Source organism: Maylandia zebra, linkage group LG19 (assembly GCF_041146795.1).
Source record: "Maylandia zebra isolate NMK-2024a linkage group LG19, Mzebra_GT3a, whole genome shotgun sequence".
In the NCBI taxonomy this organism is placed as follows: Eukaryota; Metazoa; Chordata; class Actinopteri; order Cichliformes; family Cichlidae; genus Maylandia; species Maylandia zebra.
In genome coordinates, this window is record NC_135185.1 from 29103157 (window position 1) to 29123063 (window position 19907).

Here is a 19907-nt window from a genome sequence, read left to right on the forward strand (position 1 = left end):
TGGGCAGCCACGCTCAAGACAAAGATAGCAACTGCTATCACATGAACATGAGGAATTTCACGTTATCTTTGTCTTTGTAGTTTGTTTAATTTCTGATGAAACTATCAATTGTCTCACAAAGTCTTACATTGTGTGAGCTGAAGGGCTGTGTTTGGGTTTCATGTCATGTAACACCTATTTTAAGCAGATACTCTGGCTACCTGTCAGTGTTAAGATTGTATTACTAGCTTTTAAATCACTGAATGGCCTGCACGAGATAAATTATAGATGGGAGTTTCATAGACACGGCATTTCAGTGGTCTCAGAGGGACTCCGTTTCACTTGACTTTTCTTTAAAAATAAATAAATAGGGGGAAAACCCCACTATGTTTTTAGATTAGCCTTTAACTAAACCACGCCTTTGAAAACGACTATTTCCAGCCTTTTTTTAAAAAAAAAGTTTTCCAATTTCATTTTTAAGTTTTTAAAACATTTTATTGTATGTAAAAGTGATAACTGCTCAAGAATCAGGCATGGAGCAGTCCATGTGTTTTTTATTTTTTTTGTGCAACATGGGAGCGATCACAGGAGACATTTCTCTGAAAGAAGAAATTTATTTCTGCCTCTTTTTTTCATCCACAGAACAAACTAAATCTCCCAGAGTTCCTGATTTGCAGCAGCAGAGGCAACAGCAGCAATGGAAACAACAGGATACATTTAAAATAACTAAGATGTATATGCACACACATGTAATCACAAAACATTTACGTGAATGACTCTTGCCCAGATTGGTATTAACGTTACTGAAAACCAAACAGGAGTAGCAATGTTTAACATTTCCTCATGTTTAACTAAAGTAACGAATAAGTAAATGTCATTCATTTGTGATTACAAATGTAAAGAATGCGAAAAGACATTTAAAACACATTAAGGAAAACAGAAACCGTGACACTTTAAAGCATTTATGTCTCACACAATACTCTGGATTTCCCCTTTCCATCTTAAAGAAAGAGATATGTGACACTTCAGGCTCAACAATCAGAACAAGAAACACGCTAGATGAGTTGCAAAGGTTTAAACTGCAGGTTTCTGAAATACCTGTTGTAGCAGGAGGAAATGAAAAGCTCTGGGAACAGAGGTATACTTTGGCTCAAAATGCATGGGTAGTTTGGACACCATCCAAAATAAAAATTAAATTAAATTAAAAAAAAAAAATCCTAGAATCATTTGAACTGAGATTTTGCAGCATGTCACTATAAAAGAAACAGCATAGAAATCTGTGAATGTACCCTGTACGTCCAGATATTATGCTATGACACATATATTGCTACACAAGGAGAAAATATTACTTTATATTGTAATGTTCATGTGTATATATATATAGGTTCTGCTCAAATGGCATAATTCCCTAATTGGACATCACATTTACTACATACATAGAAATAAAACATTTGATTAAAACAGTCAGCACTGTAACCAGTTTCCTTATACACAGAAAAGTCTGCAACAACTTCATGTACATACATCCACTTATTTTCTCTGGGCACCATGCCCTCAGCAGTTACACAGTCTTTTGTGTTATTAATATTTTTGGAGAGGAAGACTGCAGCAGCGATGGCTTTGAAGAACACATGCAATCAGATGACATCCAAGAAGAGAGCAATTTTGTGAAAAGTAGCCGGACGTTGTGCAGAGAACACCTCAGCAGTTAAATGGATGCCAGCAGAGGACAATTGTTGGTTCAGGTAGCGTCAGCTCAAAGTGCCGGTGGGGTAGCCTTGAATTGGATCACTCCGCTCTGCCACGGGGACAAACAGAGACAGGATTAATATGCAAGGGTGGCTGGTGTTTCAGCAGAATTCAATAAAACGCTTCATCTCCAACCACAATTACACACACAGATGTTATCAGATGTTATCTGATGTATCTCTGGTGATAAACGGGGTCTGACACACGTTTGGCTCAAATTCATGCAATAGTTGTTTTGCAAAGTGAGCAGGTTACAAATTAAGCTGGCAATTAGCTCATTTTAATCAATGATTAAGTTATTATTTAGTAAAGCTGTCAGTTCAAGTTTCTCAGAGCCAGAGGGAAACATCTACACAGTAAGGAAGCAGCTTATCCTCATGAATATTTTTCTTGATTACTTCTATTAACGATTAAATGATTTTCAACATGTATATATGTATATATATGTATATATATATATATATATATATATATATATGTATATATATATATATATATATATATATATATATACACACATACATACATACATACATATATACACACACACACACACACTGCTTTTCTAGTCTAAGTGAGCACTCAAAGCGCTTTCTTACTACAAGCCATATGCACTTAATCACACACACATTCACACAGTGCTTTTCTCTATACCTAAACACTAACACTCTCATGGATGAATCAAAACTCAGGGCTCATTTTTGCCCAAGGTTAAGCTGACATGCAGACTGGATCTAACTACCAACCTTCCAGTTGGCAGATGACCTACTCTATGTCCTGAGCCACAGTCGACCCGGTTATAATATAATATATTGTTGGCACTAGGAGCTTTTCCGATTTCCTTTTGCAGTCTGCTTGTGTGTCAGTTCAACCAGTGGGATCTGAGCAGGTGTGGGTACATGCAGGTGAACAAGGTGTGTGAAGACCCAAAGAGTGAGTGCATTGACCAAAATGCTATGTGGACATAGTCACCTATCACCTGACATAAATTTAGGGTTTTAATTTGATTTTCAAAAGGAATCTATTTGTAAACTACAACTGAACAGGAAGTATGGAATTATTAAAATATACTTCTATTGGATGTCCTGGTTACACCAGAAACCCAGACCCCCAAAAAAGCCCGCTTCCCCCGGGTTTTCAATCAGCATGCTAGCTAATGACTTTCCAGATCAGAGCCATTTCTCTGTAGATTTGGCACGTTATTCCCACCTAATTTGGTGACCATTCCAAGTGTATGCAATTCCTCTTTAGCACTTTGCGCTGAGACACACAACCCAGTGACAACAGGTCATGATGGATAATAAGCAAAAGGTATTGTAGACAAAGAAAAAAGGGAGCCAATGCAGTCATGCACAGGGTTTGATCTCATGCTGAGTATGGGGAATGTAGACACAGGGAAACACACACACTTGGGCTACATCTTTTTTACCTCTTCCTCATCATCATCATCATCATCATCATTAAATTCACCCAATACTTTCTGGAATTAAACAAAGTAATTGAGAGAAAATTATAGACAGAGAAACCAAGCTTGCCCTGCAGAAGAGTAAAGCTGAAAAATGGAGAAAACAGAGCATACCTTTGATTTTTTGCTCTCGAGTCGCAGCAAAAATGCTACCACATCCTTTTTGCTGACAACTTGTGCCTGTGACAGGCGATGATGGAGAAGTTTTTTTTAACTTTGTGAACTGCTAAGTGTTAATAAAATAGAAATATGCCTTCCTACAAACCCACCACTTGAATTGCAGTCTGCCCATCATAGCCTGGTTGATTTAAGTCTGCTCCAGCAAGGCTCCAGATTTCCAGACCATCCAGGTCACCATTGGCTGCCAGGCTGATGCACACAAAGTAAAAGCATTATTACAGCAACAGGATTCATTTCTCCAAAATCAGTATTAATATAATATTATACACTGGGCAAAGAACAGCTTGTGTAAAGGAAATTTGTGGAAAGACTGCAAAAGCATATCAATGGAACATTCAGTATTACTGAGCCACATGAGCCACAGGAGCTTGAGGTTTATCTTCATAGTGACACATGCAATGCTTATCATATGAAAGGTGTGTTCCTGAAACTGGAAATTGGAACGGTCTTAACAAAACCTGTTTAGTGTCTCGGGCAGATTAAAAAAAAAAAAGAAAGAAAGAAAGGGAAAAAAAAACAACACGTACTTACTGACACTACAGATAGAGAACAGATCTGAAGCTATGCTGTTAGGGAGCATTCCTACAGTTTGTGTAAGAGTGGGACAACTGGTTGCACCTGTGTCAGCTATGTAGGATGGGTCATTAGTGACGGTGGAGCAACGAAGTGGCTGTGTACAATTGTTACAATACTTCCTTTTTTGTGTCTGACCTGCACATTTCAGTTCCTGCTTCCTCCAACTCATGTCTGGAGAAATGAGCTCCGGTCTTTCTCAGCAGCTTCACAACTTCCTTGTGTCTAAGTTAGAGAGCATGTAATCACAGAGTTATTGTTACTGTATATCACCATTCACACATGCACTCTTTTCTATTAATAAAAGGGCATCGCAACTGATCACTTTTCTGTAACTCTTGCAAACCTTAAGACAGAGCTAGTAACATATTCCACATGGTACAAGTTTCAAGGAATGTAATAACACAACACAACATTGTGACTATAAATCTCTCTCTAATTGCAGTTGTATTAGGACATTAGATTATGGTGCATTTTTGCTATTCTCAATTCAAAAGTCAGGTCTTCCCCTCTCGGTGCCTGTGTCCAATCGAGAGCAGCTGTTGCAGCACACACACATAGACCCTGCTATTAATGATGGGCCCAAATACTCAGAAGTTTGGCTAGACTTCAAGAGAAGTGATGATGACAATCTCAGTTACAACAAGTGTGACGAGTCCTTTGCACGTGAACCAAATAATGCTCGTGCACTCCATCTCCGTCTCTTAGCGAGATGCCAGAGAGCCTATATCTCATTAATAAAAGGGCTTATGTTTAATAAGCATATTCGTTTGAATCAGAAGAAACAGACATAACTACCTATTAAGTGTAATTAGATATAATGCTAATTTTAAACAACATTTTCATTCACACTGTAATTTAGACTTGGAGCGAAAGAGTCTGTGTGGCAGTAATCGTCGTTTGGCAAGTACGAACAAGTTTGTTGTCCCCCGCAAAGAGCCGCCCACGCAGGAGTCACATGCAGTGATTTTCACAGTGACAAGAAATGTGCATTAAAAGCAAAGGCTGAAAAGTTTCCACAACTGACCCGCAGACTTTCTGAATAAGACCTGTGTGACAAAGCGACAGGGTAAGCTAGTAAGAGCTCAATTTTGTGCCTAATTGTTTAGCTGTATGGAGAGCAACAGCCAGAGAACCTATTAGGGACTTCCTGCGGAGCATAAGCCAGTAACTCTCATCAATGAACCGGGGAGCAAGCTGGTAGGACTGGTTCAGAGGGCACTCCCCACATTTCTTTCAGGTTTCTCTCTCTGTCCTCTCTGCCTCTCCTTATATGGGCATTAGGCTCTTAATACAGTACGAAATGTGGCTCACAATGTGCTCGCGCATCCCTGACAGCAACTTAAAACTCCACTTTTATTACTTTTGTTATTTCAGTGAAAATATTAAGAAGGGGAATAGCTGCTCAAGCTGTGCAGCACATTACAGGAAGTGTAACAACAGGTGTCTGCGCTCCAGTGCATCCCTCTGCCATCACAAAGGCAACAAGTCCACACTTGCAGCACCAACCGTTGAAAGAGATGAGCCATTTGTCGCAGCTCTGACACACACAACGTTTTCACCCTGAGGCTCAACATAGCCCTGAAATGTTACGCCTGGCTATTCCCTGACAGACGTTTAGAGCAACCTCAGTGAATGACACAAAATTAAAAATACAGCTTTGGTAAAAATAAACACTGCCTAAATTGTCAGATGACAATTAGCCTAATTAGCTTATGATTATTGCCCGGCCTCTAAACTCCATTACGAGCCCCTTCCTGGTTTCACCCTCCCCCCAGCCGCTGCTGCTTTCTTGCCATTTGAGCAAAACCTATCAGCAGCTCATGTAATGAAGTCCTCTCTGTAGCAGCTATTAAACATATTTGCAGGAGATCCTCAGATGTCTAATTGCCAAGAGGGGGGGATTTAAATTGTTGTGTTTGCAAATTCATAAATGACAATATTACTTTAACAGCAAGATACAGGCAGACACACTGGCCCTTACTGTTTCGAAACAAGACAAGTCTTACCTGAAACGCACAGCATTGCATAGGGGTGTGTCGCCATAGCGATCTTTAGTGTGGACCGAAGCTCCATGACTCAGTAGGTACTGCACCATTTTGAGGTGGCCCTCACAGGCAGCAACATGAAGGGGTGTGCGTCCATCGTAGTCCACCAGACATAAGTTACTGCCCTGTGGAAAGGGAAAATCCTCAGTGTGTGTGCTGGTGGTTTAAAGGTTAGTGTGGTGAGATGATGTATTGATTTTATTTCTAATCTATATTTGTTCTTTTTGTTTATTTGTTTTTATTTAATCTTTATTTATACGGGTAATCCCAGTGAGACTCAATGCTCAATCACAAGAGAAACCTGTTTCAGACAGCGTAACAAAATTACAAAAATAATAATAAAAAATCTCCTGAAAAAGACTAAAACTTGAGTGTACAACTAGAATGATCGAAAAGCCTTACACCACTGCTAGATTTGGGCGATGCCAAACCTGTGGCTGATTTTTTTTCCACTCATCTGAGGATCTAAAGTGCCAAACTGTTTGAGTAGCAGTCTTCAAGAATACTTCTCCAGGCTTCTTGAAGGACATTCAAAGCTCTTCTCTGGATGTTTGCTGCTTTTTGTTCCATTCTTTGTGAGGATGATTCCACACTGCTTCAGTAATGTTGAGGTCTGGGCTCTGAGGGCCAACCCATGCCTGGTAGTGTCCCACTGTTTTTTTGTTTGTCTTTATCCATGTATGCTTTTAGTTTGACAGTGTGTTTGGGATCACCGTCATGCTGAAAAAATGAAGCCGTTGCCAATCTGATGTTTTCCAATTAGCATTACATCGGATCAAAATTTGACAGCACATTTCTGTGTTTATAATTGCATCAATTTTGACAACGTCACCATCCACCGTGCTTGTATTCACTCACTGTTGTAGCTCTCTCTCGATCTCCTCTGTAGATACTGACAATGATTTGAACCAAAATTTTCAATTTGATCACTTCTTAAGACCTGCTGCTACCGATTTTAACTAAATTTCTTGTCTAATGTGGTATATCTCAGCCCTTTCTCCCTGCTTACTTTCCTTAAGAGTGGCTGCTTGACAGCCGCCCTTCTACCATTTCTGCAGAGGCTTCAGTGAACATTAGAGGGATCATCAACTGGAAGGTTTTTGCTGGATTTTCTTTACTATTTCTTAAGGACATGACTTTCAAATACTGTTCATCTGCTGCTTTTTTATGCTTGAATGATTCATGGGTCAGTGTTAAGTGGCTTAACAAATATACAAAAAATAAAAATAAACAAGGTCTGGACCAAAAATGAGTGAAAAGCAGCCAATGCCCTTACGTGAGGGCAGAATATATTTTTGAAAACTTCAAGGTAATCTAGGCAGCAGCTGCATACCAGTCAATCCACATATAGACATGTACATGCGACTGTGGAGACAACTCTAGGCTTGCCTTACCAGTCTGTCCTCTAGTTCTGCTTGTCTGAGTGCCTGCGTGTTGACTACACCGCTCTAATACAAAATGGAAGTGTGACCCTGAAAATGTTTTGAAAATCTACCAGTGGGAAAAGTTTTCCAAAGTTCAATGACCTTACAGCCAAACATGACCAGGAAAGAAATGGGTAAAATGTGTTTGGAGACTCAAAAACAGGAAATAATGATTAACTTTACAGCATGTGGTGAAGGTCGTAGGATTGCTTACCATTTCTTTTAGGGCTTTTAAGGCCTCAATGTCACCGATCTTAGCAGCGGCGCATGCCAGCGTGGGAGTCAGAGCATCTCGGATGGCTTCCAGCTCCTTTTGAAACCAGATTCCAAGAATTTTAAAACCCGCAATTTCTCTGAATATGAAAACAAGTCATCAAGTATGGCAAAATGACAAGCTCCTAATAACCTAAAGTTAGCCCCAGAGCTGAAAGTCTGCGGAAATGCACTGCTACCCTTACCTCTTTGCAGCTGACGCTTAGAGACTTGGCAATGACTTGGATGAAACGGCTGTCACTCAGGCACAGTTTGGCTCCTGCCAAGTCAGCGATCATTTCACCTCGCAGGTTCTCTGCCATCATCTGGACAGAGTCACAAAAAAATAATAATCTTTTAGCACTTTGTTACTTTAAAAGCTTCCACATAATGGAAAAGAAAGTGTTGAAAGTGCCACCAGCCTTTTTCTTCGCCTCCAGAGCAAGCTCCTTCTTGGCCAATACGTAGGACAGTTTTGACAGCGCAGCCTCTGGAGTCATGTCGCCTCCTGCTATCAGGCCGGCTTCTATCAAGACCTGTAGTATCAATCACAGGAATAAGTGACCTGATTGATTCATTCTCTCTCCAACTCAACTGAACATATTAACAAGACTGTGATTAATTACCAAGCGTCATGAACTACCTTGCCAGTGGCGTAGGATGTAGACACCGACCCCCTCAGACACTGCGTGCAGTTGATGATGATGACACCGGCATCAGTGGCTTTCTTTAACTGTTCCAGGAGATCAGGGCGGTTATCGGGGGCATTTCCGCTGCCGTAGGTTTCCAGGACCACTCCTTCCATGGGTGGCTGCAGGAAAGCCTTTACCTGGACAAAGATGAGCGCAGTTTCAGGTTATAAACACCCAAAATTTATGGCCATCTTAACTGGCTACTCAACTGTGCAGAATCAAGATGAGAAATTAGTATTCCGTGTTATTTTTCCTGCAGCCCCTTTAACTCCATGCAACCCATTCACTCTCCTAAAAGCCCATCTGGTGCCATCTCTGCAACCAGAGTATCTCAGTCACTGGTTGGCTGGTTGGCACTGGGAAGCCCTACACCACATCATTAGCCATGGCATATGACTAGAATGGCAGATGACTCAAATGGCAGAAAGGAGAGCAATTAATCTGAAGGTGTTAGCAAGCATAAAGTCACTTGGCAAGTTTGTGCCAGTTACCATAAAATGCGAGAAGAAGGTGACATTAAAAGTTCCAGGTTCACTCAGTATTTTTTGATGCGATAAGCAGTTTGACAAGAAAGGTGTGACACAGATTACCAATGAAGCTCCCGTACTGCAGAGTGCGGACACACGAGAGCCAAGTGCCTAATCAAAACGGTGCCTCATAAAAGCAGTTAAAGGCTGTAAGAAAGCCTTGATAGCAGAGTTGGGCAGTGGGAGCAGATTGAGACAGTAAAGTCGCTCCCCCAGCAGACGCTGCAGGGGGAGGTGCAGCTAAATGTTACAGTATCTGTAGCAACCCTCCCTCTTTACAGGGGGATTGGACATGGCCCATAACTCCGTCTCATCTTTCTCTGGCTTGAGCTTTGATGGCAGCTTACATGACTGGGAAAGTAACAGAAGAAGGCTAATAGCGCAATTACATTGAAGTTAACTATATTTTATTGCAGACAAAACAACAGTCTGTTACCTTTGAAGAACAGGTGATCTAGTACAACAGAAAAAAAAGGAGGCAATTACAACTTTCTCGGCTTAAAGATTTGCACCATGCCGGCAATTTTAACATACTCATTTCAGCACTTGACTGCATGTCATTTGGTTTTAATTGGAAACAGCGTAAGTAAGCTGGAACCTCTGAGGCTTAGAAATGAAGCCAAGGCTCAAGTCCAAATACTGCAGTTCCTCAAGCAGCCAAATGAGGCTGTCTCAAAATGTGAGAAAACAGACTCCCATGTTTAAAAGGACAACATTGGAGAAGACAATACGACTGCTGAGTTACATGAAGCTGGCTGTTTGTTTATGGTGCTAGTGAGTGTTTTAATCTTTTTTGTGACCTTAGCTGTAAGGTTGTACAGGGTTGCATTTAAGACTTAAAGTTATACACAACTGTCAGGGCGGCCGCTCTGAGTGATTAGTGAGGCACTCTAAGGAGCAAGCTGTTTAGTTTTTATCATTTTCATTCTTCTATCCAAATAATGACAAGCGGTAGCTTCAGAACATCTGGTAAATATTCCAAAATTACATCCATGGTCCACTTCACAGGCTACACCAGTAGCATTAAACAAAAAACGACATTTTATACCACTTTAATAAAAAGTTAAATAAAATACATTTCCCTGAAACTTACAGTAGACGCAGTGATTCCTGGGAATAGCCTAAGCAGGCCTACGTTGCGGTTCAGCTCAGTCTTGACTTGAAACTTTGCTGTGGTGTTTGCCCTCCACACTGTATCCCAGTTGACTGGCGGAAAGTTGAAGAAACTCCATTAAAAAAATAATCCTTTAAAAACAAAAAGTGATTTATTTTCTACGTAAGCAGTTTATTGGTTCCTTACTTGTAATATCCACTTCAGCAGTGGCCAAGGGGGCCAAGTTAGGAGATGAGAATGCATTGAAGCTCCCAGCATCCACTTTGGTCACACGATTCCCTCTGTAGAGTTTGTTGTAGAAATACAGGCACACCTAACAAATGCATGTTCATAAGATGAACTTAATAATTTATTTCTTGATTGATTAAATCACTAACATATAACAGAGCTAAGAGAAAACAAAGCAACAACTGGCTATCAGGGTATTACATTCAGTCAGTTTCTCTCTCACAATCCAACATTTCTAATAAGGTTTGCAGTCAATTAGCAGCTATAAACCATCTTCTTTATCTCACCTCAGGAATGACAAATTGTCCAGCAATTAGTAATGCCCCAAGTAGATTGTCTCTGCCATCATTCCTCATCTCATAGATGGGTACCTAAAGACAGAAAGTGTCTCATTTTAACAAACCAGTAAACCCTGGTTTATTTGCTGGTTAGTTAGTGACTTGAGGATAGCAGCTCTTACCTGTGAGCCCGTGAGAATGATCGGTTTGCCCAAATGCTCACACATAAAGGACAGGGCAGAGGCTGTGTAAGCCATAGTGTCTGTGCCATGAAGAATCACAAAACCATCGTAGCTTTCATAGTTTCTCTGGGGTGAAATAAGAAAATAATTATCATAATGGAGATAATTTCACATGGCCAGATAGATTTTAAAAGCAGGATTTAAGTAATATAAAGGCACAACAACAAATTAAAAAGAGTAGCAAGTACCTCAATGTCCTTTCCAAATCTACCCCAGTCATCTGTGGTCATATTGGAAGAGTCCAATAAAGGATTGTACTCCAAGATAGTGTAGACTATCCTCTTATTTTGTTTACTCAGTCTGGAAGAGAAAACAGTCCAGTTTATCTATGAGCTGCATTCTCTATAGGAACATTTACACAAAGCCAAACAGTGACAGATTATACAGCCAATAATAAAGCAGCGGTGTTGGTCGTTCCAAGTACAAATATTCAACTTCAAAAGTTCACGCAGTCAACAAGCAATTAAAGTCTTTACTGGGATAAATTATTACGTATTATGTATTGTGGTGAACATTTAATAAAAGCTGGATCAGGTTCTGGTTAAAGGGGAGATGTGAGCTTAAAGAAGCGTAAGGGAATGTTAAAAACGCTGACTTCAAAATCCGTTTAGCTGGGCCTTCTGTCTGAGCAACAGGGCGCCAAAACCTGTTTCAGGTTTACGCACACAAAGAATTTTCAAAGGGTAAAAGGGAGGGGCAAAGTCACACAAGTTAGACAGTGCAGCACTTTAAAAGTTAAGCATTTTTGTTTAGCACAGTAGAGTCCCAATTTCCTGCACAGCTACATGACTGAACACTTACATTTATGGACACAAGATAGCTTATCCGATATATTTTGAAGGTTCTTTGGTGACTCGTATCATGTTGGAGCAAAAGCCTGTATTTCTTTTTCATTGCAAATAATAGGGAGGGAGTCTTTCATACATACATATTTATGCTGCCTGTAAGTGCAGTTTAACGCAGGCGTCCCACAGCCCCACCTGCCACGCTCCATGTAAGGCAGCGTGACTGACTGAAAAGCCATGAAGCGATTTTCTTTTTAATCTCCCTTTTAAAGAAACACCGTAGAACACCCCCCACATTACCATAGGGCAGCCTTATAGCATAGAGATAGGAGGTGAATGGAACAGCAGGGGGAAGAGCGGGTGAGCCCCAGTCCATCCAAGCAGGGGTCCTATAGACACTCTACTAATTAGCCTCAAGTCGACACATGACCCAAGAACATATGTTGTCGATCTTCTAGAAGAAAAGTGCCTAAAAAAAAACACTATTCAAATCACCAATTATTCATATATCTGGCAGTGTGTCCTAAGGTTTAGCAAAGCTACACATTACCATACTCATGCTAAGACACTTCATATGCTCAGAATAATAAACGCATGGAAGGACGCTGGAGGTGGAAGCAAACAGCCCTGTGGCATTGCCTCTCAACATCACATGAATAAAGCTTTGCAGTTAATCAATAAACCAATTCCCCTCTGAAATAATAGACGTAGGATCAGCTCTTGAATAAGATCAACGGTATGCCTATTAAATTTGCATGTGAGTTTAATTCAGTTGATATGAACACTGCAAACTCAAGGATGAGCAAGTGTTAAGACGTGCTGAACACCTAAAAACATTCAATCAGTAGAATATTAATGAAAAACATAAGAAGATGGCATATATATATCTCACAGATAATAAAATAACGAAGTTCTAACAACCTATCTTTAGAAAATACTTACCATTTCAAGGGCCATAGATACCTTGATATCTTTACTATAATACAGGACTAAACCCACTTTCATAATAGCAGTCAACATGAGGCCAGAGAGGAAATTAGTGTCTCTGGAAAAGGCTACTTCTACTGACGATGAAGACCCTAAAGGGCTTGTCAATCGGCTCCGAGCCCAATTCACTCAACTGCACACAAGCATGACAAAACAAGACAAAATAAAGTTAAACATGCAACACTGCAATCTATCTTTTGCTTATATCAGGAACGAGACGCTGTACAGCTGCCTTGTTAGTTACAGAGTTCAAAATTAGCCGGAGTAAGAGACACAGAATTACTTCAAGCAACAAGCAACTTTTTCCAACTGCCGAAAGACACGTAGGCATGCACTTCCCAACAGGGAAGCACACCCAAGCAAGTGGTGTTAAGTACAGCAGAGACATCAAACCAATCTCAAGCAGGGAGAAGTCAAACACAATGCAACCAGTACTACAACACCCGTGAAAGTGCAGGTCGGGATGGGGCGCTGGCTTCCTGTTAAAGTGACAAAAGCGGTTAAGGGTAATAAAAATAAGTGCATCTCTTAACAGGAATGTAACTTGTTTTATTTTCAGCCTCTGCTTTTCCAGATAGGAAACATATCTTGCACTGTGTGCAGTTACCATCTTGGGCAGATCCAAGATATAGGGCGATTTAGCCTGTATAACGAATGCTCTTGCAAAAACACCTGAAATACATTATATCTCACTGTCCTCAGGACGGTCTGCACATACTATAAACACAAAGTTTGGATCTATAAAGATCCAAATAGCTGTCAGGTTTAGCCATTCAGGAAAAGCACTGCACATTAGATGAAGTGCAACATTTTTTCACTGTGAAGTGAGACGGTCTCAAGTTAAATAAATGACATAATTAATGTAATAAATTAGGTATAAAGGAAATAAAAACACACAGGATTTCAAACTTTTAGTTCAAAATAAGCAACATTACAAATTTACATGCGATCCTTTTCTTTGTTGTTGACCTACTCTTGCTCTGTCAGTAACACAGGCCTCACAAGATGCTAATAATGAAGACAAATTATGAGCTAATGCCTCATGGCTGTGACAACAGAAAATACTGTTAATTTTCTGTTTTCAAATAAGGATAAGGAAACATGTTTAAAATATTACAAACACAGTTATGTAGTCTTCCTCTGATACATATGGCAACCAATAGTACAGCATGTGGTTTCATTTTGTTAAATACAGATATATATATCTACATGTTGACTAATGGGTGCACTTACGGCAGGACCAAGGTGTCAGATCCATAGTATTCATACATGCGGGTCTGGTGAGCATATGTCTCATCATGGAGGATGGGCAGCTTACGCAGGCTCTTCACAAAAGCATTGGCTTGTGGGGCAAGAACTGTAGGTTAAAGAGCAGAAAAACAACAGAGATATTTAATGTTTAACAGTTTGCTTTTAGTAGGATTACTATTAATAGAAAGCGAGCACAGTGGATATGCTGTCATCTCAACACCACAACAACACTCTCATACTGAACCCTAGTGGTTATTGTAAAAAATAACATTATGGCTGGAAATACACTTGAAGCACACTTTTAAAAACACATGATCTTCTTGAGTATAACATAAAAGGACAACATTAAATGTACTATTAGAAACAATAACACAAAGGTTAGGAGACAGAATATAATATGGACATGCAATCTTAACTGTCAAGCAAAATAAACATACATTGAACTCACACAAATAATACAGCTTTAAACTGGCAATCTGAATAACTGATGATTATCATATTTCAGTTAACAATCATTTTTGTCCGGCACATGGCCTCACATTTGATTTTAGTATAGTTTAGTATAAAGAGGAGTTCCTGATCGTCCCAGTGAGTGAAAGGTTGCCTACGTACTGTGACTGGAAAACAAACCCAAATCATCACCCCTCCACCACCGTGCTTGACGGTTGGTAAGGTGTTTGGGTTGATATGCTTTGTTTGGTTTTCACCAAATGTGGCGCTCTGGATTTAGTTTAGTTTGGTTTGTCCAAAGGACATCGTTCCAGAAGTCGTGTGGTTTGACAAACCTAGGCTATACTGCCATGTTCTTTTTCTGGAAACCCTTCCAAAAACGCCATATTTGTTCAGCCTTTTTATACTGTACAAACAAACTTAACATTGAACACACTAACCAAGACCTGTAGCATCTGAGAGGTAGCTCTTGAGTTTTTTGCAATTTCTCTCTTGCACAGTCTGACTTTGGATTGAATTTGCTGGGGATCCAGGCATCTGTCTTGAATGTTTTCCACTTGTGAATAATCTTTCTTACTATAGAATGATGGAATGATGGGCAGCAACAATTCCTTCTCTAAGATCATTCATATTGTGTTAACACAAACTTAATCCTCCACAACAGCACTTCATGATGATCAATTAATCAAGTGCAATTTGTCAGCAGTGGCTGGCTCGTAGTTTCCCTCTAAATTGTACGGAAGCAACAAGGGTGTAGTTACATTATCACAGGGCTGTAAAGAAGTCGTGTGAAAACTATTTTTCATATGACTGTATATTAAGGGAGCTGACCTACAGTTAAGTCCATGCAATTTTTGTTATTTGAGCCTTTTATCAAAACATATTCAAGTTACAATTGCAACCAATATGGGCTTAAAATATGACTAAAGTAATACTTTCAGCTTTAATTTGAGGCTGTTTACATCCAAACTGTAGGAAGAGTATAGTAATTACAGCTCTAACGGCATAATGTATTTGGAAGCAGTTGCTATAAAACCCACAATATGTAATCAAAGAAGCTCTCGATTCAAAAACCAGACCATCTTTAGGCTCCAAAAAAAACCCATCATAGAGACAATGGGGATATTATAAGTGGCCAAATCAAAAGTGTGGGACATCCTAAGAAAAAAGGATACACTGGTCAGCTCTGTAAATAATAAAAAGGCCTGGACCCCCCACAGATCACCATAGCTGTGAATGGTCACAGCATCTTTTCCATGACAAAGAAGAAACCACTTCAGAAAATCCATGTAAATGAAAAAGACTCTCCAGAAGGCAGGAATATCATTATCCAAGTCAGCCATTAAGAAAAGACCTCGGAAGACCTTCATCACAAGCTCCAAACTATTCACTGCGTTCAAAACAGAAAGGCTAGAATTAGAGTGATGGAGAAGGCTTGGAAGCATGAGTCGAGCAAAACAACACAACGAAGGCAGTGTGTTGGCACTGAAAAGATTTCAGTCATTTACTAAGCTACAATGAAGGATAGTTACAGTGTTTGATGTAAGTATAACAGTGTCATATCAAATCTATAAAATCATTTTATTCTTAATTTAATGTCTAAGGAGTGTATTTAATTTAACTTTTGTTTATCTGTTGAAAAACAGACCATAAAGAACATACCTTGGCATAAAACTGAGGAAAAACTGGTTTTGGGTGTTAGTGACATGAATATTGATGAAGCCTGAGCTGGGAGAACGCCAGGGTGTGGGGAGAGATTAGATGAGGAAAAGATCTTTCTGCTGTGGTATAAATCCTGTGATCACTTGTCAATATCTCAGTTGGTCAACAAACCACCTTGATCTACTGTACATTGCGACTGATCTAGCACTGTGTTTGATGAGTTCACTCTGATTGTTGGGCTCTATTTAGCTATAAGTATAATATACGTATAATACAAGTGTGGATGATGACCCTCGCCTAAATGGCTTTCCGGCTGCTTTTTTTCTTTTCTTTGCTACCAGAACGTGGATGGTATATATTAGCATATTATCTTATGCTATGTTATACCCCTAATTAAAGATTGTGAAATTATTATGTAGTTTTAGTTTGTATTATTCTCCTGAATTAGAAGAAGGTGATAACTATTACAGTTATTAAACTGATTTGTATTGCATTAGACTGCTGATTCTGTGTGAATGAATGATATTGTTTTATGATGCATTATACTGCTGAGTTATAAGAAACACTGTTTTCAGAGAGTCAGGACCTTGCTTTTTCTGATAGTAGAGGAGACAGACAAGGCCATAAGTCAGGCTCGCTTGGAGTTAGAAAGAATGTGAATGTTTAGGTTTTTACAACTAGCTGGGGGCCACTAGAGGCTATAAGAGTTTGAGTAATCCTCCACCAGTTTGAGATTTTGCTGTGACCCTCTTCATGCATGTCTCCCCATCCGGATGGTTTGTGCTCATAAAGTGTTGAATTGTATGTAATAAAGTAATTGTTGATTGAGCATTTATCCACAGAGTATTGTCCTTCCTTCAGCCCAAAGGTCAAAAGAATTGGGAGGATTTAACAATGGCCTTGTAACATTCTCATATCTACTCTATTGTGTACAAAGTAATGAAAGGTATTTGTCCAAATATAGTTAAGGCAAGTTCAGCTTATTTAGAAAATCCATAACATATAAGAATATTTAGTTGTATTGCAAATGTCAAAGCAATGAATAAACCACAAACATGAGTAGGTCGCTTATTATGGATTGAAAAATAGGGACAGGTGGTTTTTAAAAGTCCGAATACCGCAGATGTTGCACAGTAACTAATGTCAACATTCAGTTATTCATTGAGAGAACCTGTTTTCACTGTAGTACGTTTGGCGTTGGCTGCTCTCCTGTTTCGAAACTTAAGTCTGTTGTAAAACCCTGAATCATGCGCAGAGTAAATACATCTGATCTCAACTTTCGTCTTTGCATTTCTGTTCACTAAAACCAAGCTTCATTTAGCATCTTCATTTCCATGTTCATTCACAAGACCAAGACAGTCTGCTCATGTGTACACCGGTGTAGTTTATTTGGAAGGTCGCCAGTCGCACATGGCATCAGCTGTGTAGGTAAGCTGTTTACCCCAAGTCTATTTTCGGATGCACGTGCAGATTGTTGTCACGCCTCGTGTTCAGACCCACATGCAAACATGCAATAAGAGGAAGCCACCGGCTATGCTAGCTAACTGCTACAGAGGAGAACAACGAATAATTGATGACAATGATTGCCATAGCTACCGTCTTCATGAAGAGTCATGCCGATAGTTCCTCCAGTATTGATAACGAGGACCCGCGCCTCCGCGGCGCAAGGTGAGGTTACCAGGTCGGCGTTCTCAATCGAGTTGCAACTGGACAACTTTCTCCTTCGTCCTGGATGAAGCTGAAGACTTCGTGGAGGGGAAACATCATTAACTTCTATCAGATCCAGAGATGGTTGTGACAAAGCCCGCGCGAGAGATGTGAGGCCATTGGTGCTGGAGTCCGCCATGATGCTTTTCGAAAGCCCCGGCGCTGTCTCTTTAAATGCGGTAGCTAAGAAAAGTGTTCAAAACCCGGGTTTCTTTATTGTTAGCAGGGTTACATGAGGATCGTCTGCCTTTATACACGGAGAGCGGCTTTCGTCGTAGTTAAAACGGCTTAGTAAACAGAGGAGGGACTCATTGTTACCGTTATGTTTTAATTTCCCCACCCACTTAAACTCTTCAACTTCTCGGACTCCTCAGAGCGCACTCTGACGTCAGTGACGTGGGCGTGTTCTGCACGAGTCTCTCAGTAATAAAGTTTTGGTCTTGGTTCAAGGAATTTTTATTTAGGCTGATCTACAAATTCTACGCAGTGAAGAATTCTGTAGAAAAGCTAAAGAATGACCTAGATGTAAACTCTTTATGCGGACAGTCTCCTGATACCGTGTGCCCATCATGTTCACGTTTTCATATCTTTATATGGAAATATTTTATTTGGCTGATATGGTTATGATTATATTATGAATTATAACCACAGCAACCAATATTGAGAGTACAATGACACTCTCACCCCCTTTTCCTGTTCCTGCTGTTACAACATGTATCATGCTGGCGATTTAACTTACGTTGTTACTTAACGGTTTGCAATAAAGTTGTTGAAATATACTGTGTCTCTTGAGTGTAGAGTACATTTGTGAGGGTGACTTTTGCAATACTTAAATAATAGTTACATAAAATATGGTATGTAACCTTATAGCCTTGTAGTTATGTGTATACAACATAAATCCCTCGCGCCACACTAAAAATCTTCTGGGTCAAAACCAGCACCAAACGGATCTTTTTCTGTTATAAAGCTGCAGATGCACATTTTATATCACTATCAAAGTAGTTACTGGAGTAAAGCACTTTGTGTGGTACTATTTTAGTAGTCTTAGAGTGTGTTACCTTCAAAAAGGTTAATGTTTGTACTTCCAGGAAAAGATTTTGTGTTTCTGTGTATGGGGGTGTGTTTGGGTGTGTGGAGGTCAAGCAGTGTCCAAATGCAAAGCAGTTCAAAACTTTTCTGTCTTCCCTAAATGACTGCTGCTTGCATGCTCAAACTAATGGAATAAAACAAAACAAACACAGTTTTAGGGAGGAACTATAAAAGATCAAACCTAATCGATCCTTTTGACGTACACTGACCTGTCTTCTGTTTGTCATCCCTTTCATTTCGGCTCCATGAGGGCCCCAAGGGCAAATAGCAGCTAAACTGTGTTTTCCTATTTGCACAGTGGGTCTATAAACCTGTGTGAGATAAGATTTTCAGAACAAGGCTGATGATAACTGCTGTCGCTCTTCTCACCTTGATAAGAAGCAGTTTACATAATAAATGTATATATTTTCATACAATTCATTTGGATCTCCTGAACAATTATTTCCACGTGTAGAAAAACTGTTCTGATAATAACTTCCAGAACAATTCGACCTTTACCATTAAAAGCAATTCTTACAGGTAGTAGCTGTATATTGGAAGGAAATCTTACCATTACAATTATTGTGTATTGTAATGTATTGTAATCCTTTTTGAAATGTTATCCATCCATCCACCCACAGTTTCTTTTACCTGTTTATTTAATTTGGGTACTCTGTACTCAAAACAGTGCAGTAAAATGCACCCAAACAGCATGAGAACTAATTATTATGCCATTTTTATTTAGTTGTCTCTTTTATTTAGTTTGTTTTTTCACTGTGCTCAAGGGGCCTGAGTTAGTGAGCACAGAGAATGCAGGCAGGTAACTTCCTTGTAAAGCTCCTCGCAGGCACATGGGGGGAGAAACACCCTCTGGCATGTGTGTATTTCAGAGAAATGTCTGTGTGCACCTTTCTCACAATGTGGGCTCATAAATGCGGAAAGGTGCCTTTGCCGCCTGTTAACCTGTATGGGAAGCTTTGTTTTGGGTACAATATAGAAAAGAAGGAAGACATTAGCTTGACATTTTCACTGCATATTTTATTTGGTTATTTCAGCATGCACTATCTGACACAGACAAATCGGGCCCTTTTAAGTTGAAACTGTGAGTGTGATGACGCACATGATTAATAGAGGGTCAACTTCCTACGGGTCAACCACAAGGATGCCTGGCACGCTCCACTTTTTGGTTTGAGAGCTAAAGAAAATACATTTGGAGTTCATTTAAAAAACGTTTACTGTTTTATAG

The 19907-nt window shown here is 39.7% G+C and overlaps 1 protein-coding gene across 4 annotated transcripts; it reads right to left on the bottom strand.

Annotated features, from left to right (window-relative positions):
* Nucleotides 1-573: 573 nt before the first annotated feature.
* On the bottom strand, nucleotides 574-17966 carry aspg (asparaginase homolog (S. cerevisiae)). Of its 4 annotated transcripts, XM_012923285.3 has the most exons (18): nucleotides 17483-17966; nucleotides 13757-13880; nucleotides 12967-13002; nucleotides 10940-11051; nucleotides 10692-10817; nucleotides 10519-10602; nucleotides 10190-10316; nucleotides 9983-10095; nucleotides 8314-8499; nucleotides 8093-8206; nucleotides 7877-7996; nucleotides 7633-7728; nucleotides 5956-6119; nucleotides 4085-4171; nucleotides 3463-3562; nucleotides 3308-3373; nucleotides 3158-3208; nucleotides 574-1777 (listed from the first exon to the last, which is right to left on the bottom strand). In XM_012923285.3, exons 1-18 carry the CDS (start codon nucleotides 17730-17732, stop codon nucleotides 1736-1738), a joined length of 1998 nt encoding a protein of 665 aa, XP_012778739.2. In that variant the 5' UTR covers nucleotides 17733-17966; the 3' UTR covers nucleotides 574-1735. The 4 variants fall into 4 exon arrangements, with proteins under 4 accessions (XP_012778739.2, XP_012778744.2, XP_012778740.2 ...); XM_012923290.3 differs by lacking the exon at nucleotides 3158-3208; XM_012923286.3 differs by lacking the exon at nucleotides 12967-13002 and having other exon boundaries at nucleotides 17483-17965.
* Nucleotides 17967-19907: the final 1941 nt, after the last annotated feature.

What these genes read in the sequence shown, in the direction of transcription:
- aspg (XM_012923285.3), bottom strand. Translation starts at nt 17,732, where the DNA reads ATGGCGGACTCCAGCACCAATGGCCTCACATCTCTCGCGCGGGCTTTG. An exon ending in CATGACTCTTCATGAAGACG is followed by an intron (nt 13,881 to 17,482) that starts GTAGCTATGGCA and finishes TTTAACCTACAG; the next exon opens with TTCTTGCCCCACAAGCCAAT. An exon ending in TGCAATGCTGTGCGTTTCAG is followed by an intron (nt 4,172 to 5,955) that starts GTAAGACTTGTC and finishes TCTCTAACTTAG; the next exon opens with ACACAAGGAAGTTGTGAAGC.